The sequence below is a fragment of the Bison bison genome, unplaced genomic scaffold (genome assembly GCF_000754665.1).
Source record: "Bison bison bison isolate TAMUID 2011002044 unplaced genomic scaffold, Bison_UMD1.0 scf7180017864196, whole genome shotgun sequence".
Lineage (NCBI taxonomy): Eukaryota > Metazoa > Chordata > Mammalia > Artiodactyla > Bovidae > Bison > Bison bison.
In genome coordinates this window covers 2,817,969-2,834,237 of record NW_011494768.1, presented here as the reverse complement: position 1 = coordinate 2,834,237, position 16,269 = coordinate 2,817,969, and the positions used below count along the sequence as shown (strand labels likewise).

The 16,269-nt window shown below is 42.3% G+C and overlaps 1 protein-coding gene across 2 annotated transcripts in view; it reads right to left on the bottom strand.

The window, feature by feature from the left end:
- Window positions 1-16,269, bottom strand: part of TASP1 (taspase, threonine aspartase, 1) — a 265,061-nt gene that overhangs the window by 16,812 nt on the left and 231,980 nt on the right. For both annotated transcript variants that reach the window (XM_010844151.1, XM_010844152.1), the window contains one exon: window positions 12,730-12,803. In XM_010844151.1, the coding sequence (XP_010842453.1) occupies window positions 12,730-12,803 (74 nt within the window). The remainder of the gene's footprint in view (window positions 1-12,729; window positions 12,804-16,269) is intronic.

Below are 16,269 nucleotides of genomic sequence, written 5' to 3'. Positions count from 1 at the left end.
TTTAATTTTTTTTTTTTCAAAAACCCACATGTTTAAATTTTCCTAGAATTCAGTTATAGATTTTTTTTTTTTTAAACAGTGCTTGTAAGAAGTAATTGAAATCCCAATTGTACCACCTTTCTTTTAGATCCAGCCTAACTTAAGAGTGGACCTCTTAGACAGTGGTGTTAGGGCCATCTACATCAGAATATCTGCGGGTGGGGGCCAGGAAGCTGGATTTCCACACCTAGGCTTTGAACCCCCAAGTCTTCAGGAACAAAGCCTGCCTTAGGTTACCTCCTGGATAAAGAGGAAGGCAGTCAGGGAAAAGGGACAGCAGACACATCATACAGATGACATGGAAACACTGCTGACACCATCATGTTAATCGTGCATTCTGACACTCTAGAGACCTTTACTCTGATTTTTAAAACAGTCTTCATTCTTCTTTAAATGTTCAAATAGGAACATGACTACCTTTCTGTTAAAAATTCATTTAAAAAGAAGAAGAAATCAGAACGTGTCATTCCACGTAGTCCAAACGATCACAACTGTGTAAAAAAAAACAAAATCACAACTGCGGAAGCCCAAGGAAATATACGAACACGCTGACAGTGGTTAATGTGGGGCGGCTCGCTGCACTCCAGGATTCACTCAGGGCCAGGATCACCTTTCTTTTTCTTTCTTCTGTATTTTCTTAATTATGTAGCAGAGTGATTTAGCTGGCGTTTAATGAGGCAGCATAACCTATTGAGGAATTAATCTGTGTCCTTTCTTACTGTTGGAGACCCACTGCAGGAGGCATGACTGTGTCCCCAGTCCACTCCTGACCATTGCCGAGAAAGAACGAACAAAATAACTGGGACCCACACAGAACCCATCGACAGCATCTTCTCCTTGATATACCCCTCTCCTTGGTTTCCAGGATCCCAAACTCACCTGTTTCTCCTCAGCCTCTGTGGCCACAACTTCTCAGTCCCCTTTGCAGGCCCCCCACATCCCCGAGCTAATGGCACTGGAGCTCCCGAGGACTCAGGCCCCTTCTCTCCCATCTGTGGTCACTCCCTTAGCGATCTCATCCAGTCCTTCATTTTATGAAAGCACTTGTATGCTGAGATTCCCAAATATACATCTCCAGCTTGGGCCTCTCCTGACAATGACCTGTTTAGAAGCTTTGGTTCTGGGGTTCAGACCGCCTGGCCTGAATCTTGGCTTGACCTCTGGTAGCTCTGTGGCCTCATATACGTAACTTCGTATTTCAGATATTTCTTCCAATGGGAGGAGGAGGTATTGAGCTGAGCAGAGGAGACGCGGCCACGCCTGGCAGGCCCCTGGGCAGCATGGAGGCTGGGGGGTTGCCTCTGCTTCTGTCAGAGGAATCTCTGGGCCACCATTTCCTAAGTAAAAACCAGCAGGTGGCCTCTTCTTGGAGACCCTGACGAGGAAGCCTCAGCCCCTGGATGACGTGTAGTGAGTGAAAGCCCAGAATGGCAGTTATGGTCTTCTGCTTGGTAAGCTGACAGATAACACAGATTTTTTTTTTTACTATAGCTTGAAAAGACTATCTTGTATTTGAAAAGAAATGAAAGGCTAATGTTGAAACTATCATAAAGAGTGAAACTACTATTTGTCTAATGGAACTACTTCCTGAGAATTTCAGTTGATCTGTCAGTGAGGAATTAGGGAGTGGCAAAAATAAAAACCACCACCAGACTCTTTGAAGAAAATTCTCCTCATCCAAACCATCTGCTCCCTGACTTATTGATCTGACCCAAAGAACTATGAAAATGTTGGAATGAGAGAGGGCAGGGCTTCCCGGGCTGGCTTCTGCTGGTCCCAGGAGTGGCTCTCTGGAAAAAAGGGAGCCCGGCCGAATGTCAGCCCAGTCCATGTTTCTTAGAGCCGGGCAGGCACCTGAGCAGGTGAAGGTCAGACACCCTCCAATAAAGGAAACTGTGGACGCCACAGGCCAGCTCATCCTAGATGTCAATGGAAGCCACCCTTCAATTCCGGCTGTACGGGAACCTCCCTTCTCTCTGCCCTAACACTGAGACCTCAGATCCCTTTGCTGGTTTTCCTTCACCTCCCCAAACCACTCACTGTTGGGGTATCCCAGGACTCAAGAGTTGGGCCACTTCTCCTCATTTTGTAGAGAAACATCTGTGAAGTGTTCTGGACATAAAGTGAAGCCCCTGGTTACACTGGAGAAAGAGGACAGAGAATAATTCTCCAGACCCAACTCACCCTCCAGCTGTCACTTCATTTCTTTTCATTCCCAGCAAAGTTCTTTAGAAGACTTGCCTGTTCCTATTTCCTCAGATTCTGTCCTTCCATTTCTCTCTAAACCCTCTCCACTCAGGTTTTTTGCTTTGATGATTGCACTGAAATGGCTCTTTCCCAAGGTGAGCCATGCCTTCCAAATGCTAAATCCAATGGTCTGTCCTCAGACCTAACCTCATGGGCCCAGACTGGAGGAGCTGATAAAACTGGATCGCTCTCTTCACCTTGAAATATTGAGACCTCCCCTCCTTGGTTTCTATGACAGTCCCCCAGTTCCCCACCAACCTGTGTGGCCATTTCTCAGCCTCTGTGCCAGGTCCTTCACTCCTCTGACTTACGAACACAGGACCTCCTCGGAAGTCATTTCTCCTGACTCTGGTCTCTCTTAGTGATCTCGTCTATCCCTGCAGTTTTGTTTTTTGGTTTTTTTTTTTTTTAGCATTTATGTGCTGAGATTCTCAGATAGGCATCTCCAGTTTGGTCCTCGCTCCTGACACCCTCAAGCCTGCTTCCTCGCTCCTCACCTCCCTCCTCACCTTGGTAAACGGCAGCTCCATTCTCAGCACCGCCTTCTCCAGTTCCCTCATACCTCCACCCAGCCCAGTGGCAGACCCTGCTGGCTGCATCTTAAAATGGGTGCAGAAGCCAGCTGGCGCTCAGCACCTGCACACGGCTTATGTTCTAGTCCAGCTCATCACTCTTGCTCACACAAGTGGCAACAGGCTCCCCTGCTGGCTCCCTTTCAGAAAGCAGCGGGAGTCACCTCTTCCAAAGTAAATCAGACACTCTCAGTCCTCTGCTCCCTAGCCTCCAATGGCTCCCATCTCAGGGGAAGAGCCCAAATCCTAACTACGACCAATAACAACCCACAAGGTCTAGTCCCACTAAGACTGTGACACTAAGACCAGGCTTGTCACTGTGCCTTCATCACATCGGGAACGCTCACTCCTGCCCGAAGGCCTCTGCTCTTGCTGTTCTTCATATCTGGAATGTTCTTGCCTTGCTCCCATAAACCTCCCAAGACTCTCACACTGGAAACCTCACACTTCTTAAAATCCTCCCAGCTTGACGCATCTTTCTAGCACTTACCACAAACATAGTCTGTGCCTTATTTATCTTGTTTAGTATTTTCCCCACTAGTGTGTAAGTACAGGAGTACAAGGATTCTTGGCTTTTTTGTTCACCACTATGTTCCCAGGAAAGCACTTGAATATAATGGGCACTCAACAGTATTTGTTTAATAAATATTTCATTTTAAAAAACGAGCTGCTATATTTCATCAAAATTCTACTCCTAAGTAAACTGAGTTTTTTTAATAGCTAAAATCTCAAAGCCAAGGAATCAAGGCTTCTTTCCTAGTTAATCATTATTAAATACGGTAATAAATCCCAGATTAGCTCTACTACTGGTTAACTGAGGTTAAGAAGAAATGGATTTTTGTCATCTTTGATGGTGAAAACCTTATAGATTGTATTTATTTCTTTTCTGCCCCAATTATGTATGGCCTAATGAACAAAAACATAAATTGCAAGATTCAGGAACTTGTACATAAGAGGTTATCACATTAAAGACCAGGTCCTTCCTGTCTGAACTGGCTTTGCAAGTTTATAGGAATTTGGGTTGGAAGCATGTTTTATTCAGGGGCTACTGGGGCTTATTACTAATGGCCTAGTAAGAGCTTGTTTTGCCAAGATCTTCCATTTTTAACGGAGCAGGTTCTAACTGTTGGCAGGTTCTAACTGTTCAGAATTTTACCATAATATACACAAGAACTATCAATGGAAGAAGTCGGGGGATTATTGGGCTTTTCATCCCTTATAGGAAGCATATTTAAAATATAATTAATTTTCAAGTGAAGAAAAAGCTGTTTCCAAGTACTTTGAGCATCTCCTAATAACAAAGTGTTAATACAACCCTCATTCTACATTTCTTTTCATCTCTTCACACTGAAGCAGACAGGACAGTCCAAACATGTACAGTGCAGTGATGACAGCTCAAGAGCATAAAAGTAAATCGCCATATGTACCACAGAAGTATTTGAAAGGAATGTAAATAGAAAGAGTAGCTCAACCATATCCAAATGTCTCAATTAGTTATTACTAAAATGTTAAAATTTCACCAATTTACAGCACTGCTTTACTTACAAGACATAAAAAATTATACATAATAATCAGCAGAGAAGAATTTTAATCCTTAGGATTAGACAGAATGGACACTCCAAGTTGAAGACTTAAAAAAAGACAGAAACTATATTATTTGAATGAATGGTACTAAAATAAAAATGCATTCTAGCAGTTAGATTTCACTTGGGGTTCAAAATCTACAACACAGGTCAGTTTCTGATGTCTGTGAGTGAAGCAGGCCAGGCATAGGACTGGCAGAGTGGAATGTCCAGGCCCCACCGAACAGGAGGCCACCACTTGGGACCAGCTAATCATGGCTATGTAGGGAGTGGGTCGCAGTGTGGCCAAACATACTCTTAAGAGAAAACAAGTCAGGAGGAAGAAAACTGTACTTTCACAGAAAACTTAAAACATTTAAATCTTGTATAAAAATTTTATACAAAATTTCTATTTTGTATAAGTCCAAAAATTTTTTAGGTAATATTTTCAACTTTTTAAAAAAAGCGATGTGTTGCTAAAGCCAGCTTTTGAGCTCAACTCTGCAGGTTACAGGGAAGGAGGGACAGTGAGGATTAAAAAGTATATCCAAAAAACCATCTGGCCTCAAAATCTCACCCTCAACTTCAACGTGGAGCCACTCGTAGAAGACATCTCTATGGAATGAATGCCCATGTATGCAGGGTCTGGCAGGGCCATTAGAACCTCCGAGTACACTGCATGCCTGTAAATTCAGTTCCTCTCACTACTCACCTTCTTAATAAAATAATGTAATGAGAGTTCTTACAACATATAACCAATGGGTGACACTGAATATTTACAACCAAAGAAACCAATGCCATGCTTTAAGTTAGGAAGGTAACATGAAATAAGAATGGCATGACCAAGATTATGGCCTTTTTTGTTTTAGGATCGGAAAAAACAGGAAAAGATTTCTTTCCTCACTTGTCCACTGCTTTTGAACCAAGAGAAAGAAAAGGCCATCCTGTAATCACTTCTTACTGAGTAATCAGGCCAATAGTTCTCGTGAATGCCTGTTTCAGCTCCATCTCACAGCTTTGTGTTGTCCTGTGGGTAAACAGCAGGCATGTGTCTGCTTTTGGAAGGTACCCATTTACCTAAAACGTTGGGTACTAGCGGGTAACAAGCTGACATTCCAGTGCTGCATTCACACCTGATGGGGACTATGTAAACTGATGACCATGCACGTACATAGAGGCAGGGAGATTAACGCTTTCATTATCCCCATGCTGCTACAATAAAAAACAAAAAGGCTTACTCACCACCTTGCAACTAACATGGAGTGTCTACAAGTCCAAGCAACAGACATATTTATCTTTGCAGAGATCCAACGCTACACCACGATTAAAATGAGATTTATTTGGATAAATATGGTTAATAACTCTGAGAAGATTTATGCTCTTGCCAACATGGTGAATTCCCTCTTTGTGTTTATTCTATTTATTGCTTTGGAGCTTTGTCAAATGAATCATTTGGAAGAAACTGATGGCATGAGGCTAATTAGGCCAGAAAAATAAAGCTAACAACTCTGAGAAGCAAACTTGAGGCTGAGGAAACTTCTGTCTTAAAGTTTGTTTTTCACATATTCAACCTTCTACAGTCTTCTCCTGTTTGTCTAAAGGACTTTCTAAATAGACCCAATGGGATCCTCCTGGCAGTCCTAAGAGCATGGAAAAGAAATACAACTTTCTATATTTGAAATTCTGGGCAAGCTCAGAAGGTACAAGTAAAATCACTGATTAGCCACTTTTCCTTCTGCTCCGTAAGCGCACTTGCCAAACGTAGCTGTCTGGGATGTTTCCCTAGTACAGAGCTTGCTGGCGGAGCCTAACACCATCCCAGGGCAGATGGCCTCCTGCCAGGGATCAGACTCTTTCAGCTGTTGAGTAATATGGGGACTAGACTATCAAAAGCAGCTAATATTTGGCTTAGACCAAGGCCAACTTGTATCTAAGTGGTTCTTCATAAATCTAAAATATGGTCCAATAAATCCACCCAGTGGCTGAATGTCACTGGCCACTACCATGGAACTGAAGTCCCTTTTAAGAATTCACGGTCAACCCACCTAAAGATGTTCCACTGTCTAGAGCTCAGGGGAATCTGAGAAGGTTGCCTGCATTCGCCCAAGATACACTCAATAGTAGCCAGTAAAGAATATTCTTCTTTCTTACTTTTAAAAGCAAAATTATTCAGTTAGGTGAGCTTAACTGGAATGCTGCAGGCAACTTAGGTTTCATTTCAAAATCTGTTTGTAAGGCTGTCAAGTTGGTAGACGCCAGTCAGAAAGCTTTGTAAAAGGGCTCCATTACCACCATACTGGCCTGAACTGCAGGGGTGAGTGTGTGTGTACGTGTGTGTCCATTCTTGTAGCTTCAAACAATTTTATTTTTCCTCTTCTGGAATCTCTGAATTCACTTGTCAGTTGGTTTATAATAGAATTACGTTTTGTCAAAAAGGAATAAGCCTGACCATCTCCACCAGGGGATCAGCGTGAAAACATAGGAGGTATCAGTCTTGTGGTAGGAGATGTGGATGGCACCTTGGAAGCACAGTTAGTGTAAACGAGGCTGCGGAGCTGCAAGGCGCCAGCCCTGAGAGACTCTCACCACTTCTGCCGTCACTCGGTCCTCCCAGCACCGCCATTACCCATCACAGTGCATGTATGAACAGCTCGATTATACGCCCTGTGGTTTTATTTTCAATTAATATTCAGAATACTACGAAAGCACCAGTAATAGTCCCATTTTAAAGATAAGGAAACCAACAGTTGGTGTTGTAACCTGTCCTGGGTTATAAAGCAGGAGCCTCAGGAGTGAAATTCACCTCTGGCTAACTCTGAAGCCTGTTCTCTTATTATATCACATTGTCTCTTTATACACGGCCTTGCTGACATCTTTTAAAAACCCTCCTCCTATTGCTCTGCCAGGAATGAAGCAGTCAGAGCTTTTTTCTTTCCTAGGAAAAGTCTTATCTCTTTCTGAAGTTTAGTTCATTTAAATTTTTCTACTATACTCAGCTCTTTGGATAAATTTTTAAGTCCATGACTTTATAGTTGTATCCAGCTCACTCTCATTATTGGGAATAGGAGCAACAGTCTCCTCTGACTTTCTTCATCCTAACTGGAAGTGGAAGTCTTTTTCTCACTTCTCGTGGTAACTCCCTCTTGTGTTGTTGTTGTTGGATCGTTAAGTCACGTCTGACTTTTGCAACCCTACGGACTGTAGCCCACCAGGTCCCTCTGTTCACGGGATTTCCCAGGTAAGAATTCTGGAGTGGGTTGCTATTTCCTTCTCCAGGGGGTCTTCCCGACTCAGGGATCAAACACGTGTCTCCTGCATTGGTAGGTGGATTCTTCACCACTGAGCCACCTAGAAGCCCCCATCTTGAGTTCCTCATGTTTATATTTAAGTCTTCCTGCATACCTTTCCTTGAGAGGCAAGTTAAGCCTAGTGAAAAACTCTCAGAAACCTTATCTGTGCTATCCCTTCTACACAGACATTTACTGAGATTTTTTAAAAGACACAGAAACTATCTTCATAAAAACAAGTCATAGTAGATACTACATCTGGGGTTGCAAAAATCCTACCAAAAACTGAATAGTGACATATATGCGAATTAATCTGGAATGTAGAATTTAGAATTTTGCAGATGGCAAACAAGTATCTAGGAATGAAGGGCCATAATATATACAATATCCATAATATACGAAGGACTTAACTCATCTGTATTCAGACATTAGATTTTGTTTCCTTGTTCCTATCAAGTCTGACCCAGGAAGGACTTAGGGCAGAGTCAGGTTTTCTTGCTCTCATTTTACTCGTGAGGCCTCTGAAATCCAGAGAGAGTGACCACCCAGCCATACAGCCTGCAAGAAAAGAGGGGGAGGTGGACCCAGGATCTGGCAGCCCAGTGCTGCACCCATTCTGATGCTTGTTCAACTGCAACACTAAATGAATGTGCCATAATAGCCAAGGGTGATATTTTTTAAAAAACTTTTTATTTGAAAATTATTCCAAAAATATACAGAATAGTTCAAGGAACACCCACACCTCCTTCACGCAGGTTCACCTATTGCTAACATGTTACTTCATTTGCTTTGTGATCTACCATCTGTCTGTTCAGGGCTTCCCAGGTGGCACAGTGGTAAAGAACCCACCTGCTAATACAAGAGACGTGGGTCTGACCCCTGAGTGGGGAACATACCCAGGAGAAGGAAATGGCAACCCACTCCCGTATTCCTGCCTGGAAAAAATCCCATGGACAGAGGAGCCTAGTGAGCTGCAGTCAATGGGATCACATGAGTCAGAAACGACTGAGCCACACACACACATCTGTCTGTCCATCCATCCACATAACAATATTTTCTGAACCACTGAGAAGACATTGTATAATTATGGCCCTTTACCCCTAAATACTTGAGTTTATATTCCCTAAGAGTAAGAATATTTCCCTACATACTACAGTACAAAGATATTTTAAAATGATAACATCTACTACCTATATCCCCTTTTGTTCACTGACCTAAGAGCATATTTTTAGCGTTTTCCCCCTACCATCCAGGGTCCAGCATAGGATCAGTTACCACACATGCTAGTTGTCACTGCCCTTTAATATTACTTAATCTGGAACATTTCCTCAGCCTTTGTCTTTTACGACGTTGACATTTTTGAAGAATATAATCCCGTTTTCTTTCTTCCGAGAATGATCTTCATTTTTGATTTCTCTAATGTTTCCTTGTGATTAGGTTCAGATGGTACACTTCCAGATGGGATACTGCGAAAGAGATGCTGTGTCTTTCTCAGGGTCTCACATCCAGAGGCACGTGATGTCCATCTGTCCCTCACGGTGACATTAATTCTGATCACGTGGTCAAGTTGTTGCCTGGTTTTTCCATTATATACTTATTATTTTTCCCTGAAACTAATAAGAACCTTGGGGCAACACCTTAAGACCATAAAATAGCTTGCTCCTCCTCAAGGATGAATTTTTATAACAGTATTTTCACTATGTTATAAAAAAAAAAAATGACCTCTACATCGTAAAAGAAACCTAGGTTTTACTTATCATTCTCGAATAAGTCGCATGCCAATTTTAACATCTGTTTTTATTACATTAGTGCATGCACACTAGCTGTTTATTAGAAACCATTCGTTAACTGTCTGCCGTCTTGGGTAGGATACTGGCAATTTGATTTTTAGATTCAGCTGGTATCAATGCCCTAATTTTGGTTCAGTTAAAAAGAAATCTCTTTAACTTATGCAACAGTAGGGATTTAGAAATTAAATTAAGGTATATAACTGCAAAAACATTCTATTAAAAAAAGAAACTTATAAAAGAACTTACTCCTATTTGTTCAAATTACGTATGGATTCTGGTTATAATGGTATTAGTTATTATCCAGCCTTTTCTAAATAGTACTCTTTTGGGTGAACTTTAATTCAAGGTCTTAACTTGGATTAAATATAATTAGCTTATATAAAATGTTTGAATGGCAAAGTGATTTTAGTTTCTGAGTTTGGTAACAAGCAGAAAGGAGGTAATTTTTGGAAGGCAGAGTAAATTAAAAATATATATTTTTTTTTCCAGAAGTTGCTTTTAAATTTAAAAAAATACTATGGCTATTGTTTTAGTTTTTAAAGATGCCTCCTTTCTCATTTTGCCACCACAGTTTGCAACATACATGAGAGCATGTTTACCAAACTGTCATCATGCTGAGTGGGTATATGCCACTAATTCAATAATTCTTTCATAGAAGGAAGGAAACCAGGGCCAGTAGGCCAAAGGCTTTCTCTCTTAAAAAGAATACAAACTTTGCTGTAGCCCCTCTTTTCTCTTTTGAGCTCTATCTCTCATCTATAATTTTGCCATACTTGCAATACAGTAAAATTCCAGGCTTTATGACAGAAGAGATAGTTTTTGGTTTTGTTGGTTTCTTTCTTTCTTTTTTTTTTCATCAATAGAATTCAACAACCAAAGCTTTAGCGCTTCGGGGTTTTTTTGTTTGTTTTTGGCTCGGGGGTTGCGGGGAAGCATCTGTAGCCACGGGAGGAAGAAAGGGAGAAGCCTGAACTCCCGGCAAGGAGGCTCAAACACGCGACTGACGAGTGAGGCGAAAGCAGCGGCCCTGTCTGTGGCCCACGGACGCCACCGGCTGCAGGATTTACCACTATTATGCAAACCACGCCCACCAGATGTCACGCGATGCAACCGGAAGCCAAGCAGCCTCGAGTCGTGCTCTTTCCTCCCATGTTTCATGTTAAATAGCAAGGTGTCTTCAGGGGGCCACCAGCAGGGACAACAGGGACCTTATAACAGGATAACAGGGATAACACTCCACATACAGGCTTAAGGACATGACCGTCCCCACCAGACAGGCTTCAGTACTGAGGTGCACCTCTTCCAGGTCTTTTTGTTGATGTTGTTAAGAAGCGATCTTAGCTCAGATTCTACATGTCAGGGGCGGGAGAAGCTTAACTGGCCACAAGCCAGTTAAGGATTTTTGTGGCTTACCAGGCTTATTATAAAATAATAATAATAACAACTGTTTTTTGCCATTGGGAAGAAAAGAATATTTTCTTTTTGAATGTTTGAAAATATTTAAAGTCACTGTTCCACTTGTTATTCTTTCCTTTACTTTTAATTGGAAGAGAACTGCTTTACATCGTTGTGCTAATTTCCACTCATTGTTTATACCATTCTATTCAATATGGTAGCCACTAGCCACACATGGCTATTTACATAAAATTTTAAATTCTGTTCCTCAAGCACACCAGCCACATTCAAGTGCTCAAGGGAATCTGTATGTAGTGAGTATCCTATTGGACAGCACAATATAAACACAAAACATTTCCATCAACACAGAAAATTATTTTAGTGTTGCTCTAAACTCATCATCTTTTTTAAATGAGCCATTATAATTCAATTCTCCTTATACTATGGAACAAAACAATCTTCCTGCATACTCATATGAAATAAATATATGCGTACAATCCAAATACTATATTAGGCAGCTGTGAGACAAAGGTGTTCATTGGAAGGACTGATGCTGAAGCTGAAGCTCCAATACTTTGGCCACCTCATGTGAAGAGTTGACTCATTGGAAAAGACTCTGATGCTGGGAGGGATTGGGGGCAGGAGGAGAAGGGGACGACAGAGGATGAGATGGCTGGATGGCATCACTGACTCAATGGACGTGAGTCTGAGTGAACTCTGGGAGTTGGTGATGGACAGGGCGGCCTGGCGTGCTGCGATTCATGGGGTCGCAGAGTCGGACACGACTGAGCGACTGAACTGAACTGAACTGAGACAAGGGTGGGGGTGATCTCTATAATACTGTCACAAACACACGCTATCCTCACAAAGCCCTGTGATGCTACCAACGTGCTGGACAGTATTCAGAGGCCTGCCTGGACGGGTGTTCCATGACAAAGAAGCAAGAAACTATCCTTTCTTACGCGTCACCTTAATTTGTTAATGATGCCACCTATATCAAACAGTTTACATCAGAAGTTTCCTTACTTGCATTTTCAAATGTGTAAAATAAATCATGTCCTTTGGAAAAGAGGCTGCCCAGCTTCGCAGCTTTGTAATTGAGGTACTTTAATGCCAAGTAAACATTGTAGGCCACAGCTGTTTCTAAAAAATTTTATGAACAAGAACAGGAGGCCGGTATAATATAAATCCACAAATGATGCTTCTGACTCCCAGGCTCACCCGCTGTGAGGGCAGGGAGGCCAGGCAACTCAAGAGGAGCTGCGTGGGCTTCTCTGCCACGCTGTAACCCCTGGGGGACGGCGGGGCGCGGGCCCCATGGGGTGCAGACCTTTGGCCCTGCCCTGAGGATGCCGCGTCAGACCACCCGGAGCACGAGACAGGCAGCCCTTGCACACGCGTGGCTGCCTCTGCCCTCACACGGGCAGGGTGCGTCCAGGTGCTGGGCTAACTCTGCCTCAGCTTCCTTGAGGTCTTCCCATCCTCCCCACAAAACCACCCAGCCCCATCAACCCATTACCCACTTTCTCCTCCCCAGTCCCAGTTTCTTCTTATTCACAACAAAGAAGAATAAGGTGGAAAAAAAAAAAAAAAGGTTTTTCCTAATTTCCTCTGCTCCATCATCAAAAGCAAAAAAAGATCTGCTATTTTTCTTTGGGATTGGTGACTGTTCTTTATCAGATTCTCATAAAGATCATAGAGCTACCACCCAAGAGAAGCTAAAAAAAATTCCCTGTGTCCATCTGGCCAGTTGGAGGTTCCCGCGCTGTCTGTAAGCCCTTCTGCTCATTCCCCTCCCGCCCCTCCTACCCTCTCCCACCCAGCTCTCCCCACTTACCTTGGCCTTCCCATCCTGGGCGGACATGTAACCAACACACATGCTCTCGGTCGTGTGGCTCCACAGAAATTCCACTGCCAGGGAAGGGAATACAAATAGGCACATTCAGATCACAGATGGAAAATAAATCTCTGCTTTTTAATAGAACAGTTAAAGATAGCTTTATATTTAACACACTCGGCTCCCGACTTTCCATTCGCTCCTTCATAAATGTCAAGATGATTTAGTACTCAAAACTGTGTAATGCTATTTACTGTGAAATGAAAAATGTATTTCTTTCTTGTCAAAACTTATGATTATTACATGTAAAATAAATGCTCCTCTGTTTGAAACTTGTAACATTAAACACACACACATGCACACACACTCATGCACACAGTATACAATGATTTGGTAAACGTAATATTCCATAACGTAGTTTCCTTTAAAACACACACACTCTCTAGGTCAAGGTTTTTTAAATGTCATTCTCTATGAAAAGGAACCAGGGTTCCTTGGAGAAGTGTTGATTCCAGGGCCTGGGCAGAGAAAATATTAAACGAATCTGGAACATTTTTTTGTGCCAGAAGATGAGGAAGTCCTCGAAGAATGATGAAAGCTTGGGAAAGGGCCCACGGATCAGCCTGAAGAGACCCCCAACTGGCCATATCTGTGTCAATCTAAGTATCAGAATAAATAATAACAGTAAAGAATTATCATCACTGAACAAAATTAAAATCAACAAGCCCATACAAGACCTAGGTCCCAGGTCTCAGCCTGTCTAACTAATACAAACAAATAGGAATAAGTAAAATGGGGGAGAAGAGAAGGCACTTCCTTGAAGCTGAATGTCAATGAATAAATACAGAAGAAATGATAAAGTTAGAAAAGCATCACACTTTCAAAAACCAGGAAAATTTGAAAAGGAGTATGCTTTTTACACAGTCTCAATGGAATCTCTCCAGAAAATTCCTATGAAATACAAAGGGGCAAAGGGTAAGTTCACTGTGGAGACATGCGATGGACCCCACTTAATCAAGGGATGGACGCTGATATCACCAAGTCGGGGCAAATCTACACAACGCGTCTCCGGACCAGACACCCTGAGACTCACGCCACTTCTGCAGTGTTCCCGCCAGAAGCACAGATTCAGAATGGCAGGAGGAAACGCCACACAAATCTGATATAGGAACACTAATAAACAACTGACTTGAACTCTTCAAAAGATGTCAAAGTCAAAAAATATAAAGAAAGTTGAGAAACTGTTCCCATTTAAAGGCGACGAACGCATCCCAGGGAATTTCCTGGTGCTCCAGGGGTTGAGATTCTGTGCTTTCACTGCTAAGGACCCGGGTTCAATCCTGGTCAGGGAACAAAGATCCCACGAGCTGCACAGCATGTCCAAAAGTAAAGAAAGAAGACAAAGACGATATGACAACTAGAGGCAATGTGTCCTTCTGGGATGGAGCCTGGATAGGGGTGGGGGTGTTTGAAGGGACATTCCTGAGATAAGTAATGGACTTTGAAAACGGACTATGGATTAGAGAATAGTGTGGTATCAACATTAAACTCTGTGATTTTGCTAACTATACTATGATTACTTAGAAGAAGCTTGTTCTTAAGAAATATGCACTGAAGTATTAAGAGTAAAGACTCTTCACCTTGCTCTCAAGTCATTCAGAAAAAAAGAGTACACATTTAAATGTGTGTGTAAAGGGAAGAGGGATGGAAGGAAGAATTAAAAATGGAAAAACAAACGGGGGAAATGAAAACAAAGAGCAAATGCGCGTAATCACAGGTGACCCCTGTTCTATTCTCAAAACGTCTGCATAAATTTGAAATTATATCTAACAGTTACAGAAAGAAAAATCCTGAGATACACATGAAATTCTGTCACCTTCAGGCACTTACTTGCAAAACTCTATGCTGTTTTAAAGGCATTTTTAAAGCTTTGATGCACTTTTACAAAAATTTCACAAGTCCCGGGTAATAAAACTGCCTCGCTCAACACCAAGCCTCCGGGTCCTGAGCCATCCATCTCTCTCCCTGAGCTAATTAGGCCTGAAGACTGTGTGGGCTGAGACACAACTGCGGGCTCCTCTGTCCTGACTCTGAAGGCCTTGCCAGACACGTGGGGAAGGCAGAGGCCTGAGAGGCAGCTCTGTGCGCCTCACATAGCAGCTCACTCTCTCATCATTAATAGCTCGAAAACGGCCGACCTGTTCTGTAGCGCTCCGCCTACCAGTGCAAGAAAACAGTGTCAGGCAGTGAAGCAAGCTCTCTCCACCAGATGCTTTCTCTTCCTCACACATCTGCTTTGAACTTCAAAAAGCCTGACGTCCAGAGCAAGGTCTGGGATATTCTAAATTGCCTAATAGAGCAAAGGCATTCAAGTCTTACCAAACTTCCCTAGTGTGGTGCCAATGCAATTATATTTAAATACAAAATTCAGGTATTTCCAACACTGTGACCTCTCTTTATTCCCCAAACGTTAAGGTGGTAACTGTTCATGAATTAGCCAAGAAAAAAATGCATGGAAATATAGTCAATTTAATCATGAAAGTAAAGGATAAAAACACTGTGTATTATTTTTTAAGGCACAATTTTGATGATTTCAAACTACATTATTCTCTCTGAAACTATAGCCTGCTTTAAGGAAATGTAACACACACAAAAAATGAGACTCACAAAGCAGGATAAACTGGGTATAATGATTGACCACATTAAATATTTTTCTATTGAACAGTTATCAATAAAGTGTCTAGATATAGAGTTTGCTGCTAAGTCACTTCAGTCGTATCCGACTCTGTGCGACCCCACAGACGGCAGCCCACCAGGCTCCCCCGTCCCTGGGATTCTCCAGGCAAGATCACTGGAGTGGGTTGCCATTTCCTTCTCCAATGCATGAATGTGAAAAGTGAAAGTGAAGTCGCTCAGTAGTGCCCGACTCTTAGCGACTCCATGGACTGCAGCCCACCAGGCTCCTCCATCCATGGGATTTTCCAGGCAAGAGTACTGGAGTGGGGTGCCATTGCCTTCTCCAGATATAGAGTTTAGGAGTTCTTAAAGTAACTCAATGTCTAGAGATTCAGTCTTCCTTCACTCTTTTCACAAATAAACAAAAAAAGGAGGTGCATTTACTGACACTTTTTTTTTTTGCCCAACCTCGTGGCATATGGGATCTTAGTTACCCGACCAGGGAGGGAATCTGTGCCCCATGCAGTAGGAGCATGGAGTCTTAACCACTGGACTGCCAGTGAAGTCCCTGACACACTCTTTAATAACAACAATTCAAATTAGTTACTAGTTCAGGATAGCTTGATACACTCAGCAGGAATTGTCTACTATTTAAATCATAAAATGCTTTTAAAAAGAAATCTTATTTTAGTGTATATCTCAACTCAATAATTTAATACACTATTACTAGTAATTTAACAAATTATTTCTTGTTGGAGGACTTCAGGGAGGCAGGAGAGGAACTCACAGTGATAATTTTTCATCTGCCAAGCATTGCTTTTCATGGCGGAACTCAGCAAAGCCTGGATGGGGAACTGGGGCTCA